Below are 1,783 nucleotides of genomic sequence, written 5' to 3'. Positions count from 1 at the left end.
CTCGGCCATCACTTACGAAATCACCAACAACTCTGACTTCCGGATGGACGGGGAGGCGGTGCTGACGGCTGCCCGGCTGGGGCAGGCCGGCGTCTTCTATGCGGAGGTGAGGAGCCGCAGCACCTGAGGGGCGGGGCCCAGGGGGGACCTCAGAGGGACAAGCCCCCTCCCCTCCCTAGGTGCAGGCCAAGAACACGGTCACAGCGGGCACAGCGACCACAGTGGTGGAGATCCAGGTCTCCGAGCAGGAGCCGCCCCCCACAGGTGAGTCTCCGCCTGGTGACCTCAGGGAGGGATCCTGCTGGGGCCTGCTGGGGACAGAGGCAAGCGGAGCTGTGTCCCCGGCCCCCAGGCCCCCCAGGTTCCCCAACACCCCCAGAGACTGGAAGAACAACCCGGCCCTCAAGCAGCTCCACTTCGGAACCCCCCAGGCCCCCCGAGCCTTCTCAGGGACCCTCCACGACCAGCTCTGGGGGGAGCACAGGCCCGCACACCCCCTCAGGCACCTCTACTCCGGAACCCCCCAGACCTTCTCAGGGACCTTCCACGACCAGCTCTGGGGGGAGCACAGGCCTGCACTCCCCCTCGAGCACCTCTACTCTGGAACCCCCCAGGTCCCCCAAGCCTTCTCAGGGACCCTCCACGACCAGCTCTGGGGGGAGCATGGGCCCGCATCCCCCCTTAAGCACCTCTACTCCCGAAGCCCCCAGGCCCCCCAAAACTTCTCAGGGACCCTCCACGACCAGCTCTGGGGGGAGCATGGGCCCGCATCCCCCCTCAGGCACAACTCTGAAGCCATCTGCCTTGTCCACCACGCCTGGGGGGCCCTCGAGTGTGGGAACCAGCACTTCCCCCTCATCAGCCTCATCTAGTGGGGGCTCACAACAGACCTCAAAGCCAGGTACCTCCCAGAAGTGCCCAGGGCCCAGCAGAACCCTCACCCTCAGTAGCACCCCCAGGCCCCGGAGTCACCCTTGTTCCCTGACCACGAGGCTGGGTGATCCCGGGAATCCCTGTAGGGCCTGCCCGGCCCCGCCCCGCCCCAGGTTGGACCAGCAGGGCACGTGGACTGTGAAATCCAAAGGGGGGAGCCCTGGGGAGGTAAACTGGGGTGTGGGGTGGGGGCAGGCCAGAAGCCACAGTTCCCAGGCTGCCCACCCCACTGTCCTCGCCTCCCACCTGGACCCTCCCTTCAGCAGCCTGGGCCCCGGGGTCCCTGGGAACACAGCCTCTGGGGCCAGGAGAGCTGGGGTGGGGGTGGGGGTGCTGGCCTGGCCTGGCCCAGGGCGTCTGAGCCTGACCACGCTGGTAAGGGACGTGCCAGGCTGAGCTGACAGAGGGGCGGTGGTGTGGCCTGCAGGCTCGACTGGGGCTGGAGGCACTGGGGACGGTGGCTACACGGACCAGCGCTTCTCGGCGGTGGAGATGGGGGTCCTGGGCGGGGTGCTGGGCTCCCTGCTGCTCCTGGCGCTCCTGGCCCTGGTGATCCTCTTGCACAAACACTACGGCCCCTGGTTCCGGTGCTGCTCCAGCAAAGCCCTGGTGAGCCGGGCGCAGGCGGGCAGGCGAGGGAGGCGCAGAGACCAGAGGAGATGAACAGATGGGCAGGGCTGTGCCCCGGGCTGCAGGCCAAGGATGGGGGGTGGGGGGAGAGCAGAGGACACGGGAGGGACTAGGGGGACCGTCTCTGGGGAGGTCCAGGGTCCCTGCTGAGGCCACGGCTCCGCCTCCTCCCCAGGAGGCCCAGCCCTATGGCTTCGACAACAAGGCCTTTCCCCGATGA

General features: G+C 68.4%; 1 protein-coding gene across 1 annotated transcript in view; it reads left to right on the top strand.

The window, feature by feature from the left end:
* The window catches only part of CDHR5 (cadherin related family member 5), a 9,810-nt gene extending 8,027 nt beyond the window's left edge, over window positions 1–1,783 (top strand). Inside the window, exons 12-16 of the mRNA XM_015562397.1 lie at window positions 1–106; window positions 180–264; window positions 353–901; window positions 1,361–1,542; window positions 1,739–1,783. Of these exons, the coding sequence (XP_015417883.1) occupies window positions 1–106; window positions 180–264; window positions 353–901; window positions 1,361–1,542; window positions 1,739–1,783 (967 nt within the window). The remainder of the gene's footprint in view (window positions 107–179; window positions 265–352; window positions 902–1,360; window positions 1,543–1,738) is intronic.

Source organism: Myotis davidii, unplaced genomic scaffold (genome assembly GCF_000327345.1).
Source record: "Myotis davidii unplaced genomic scaffold, ASM32734v1 scaffold3578, whole genome shotgun sequence".
NCBI lineage: Eukaryota > Metazoa > Chordata > Mammalia > Chiroptera > Vespertilionidae > Myotis > Myotis davidii.
Note: the sequence above shows the minus strand (reverse complement) of the source record. Positions and strands in the feature narration are given on the sequence as shown.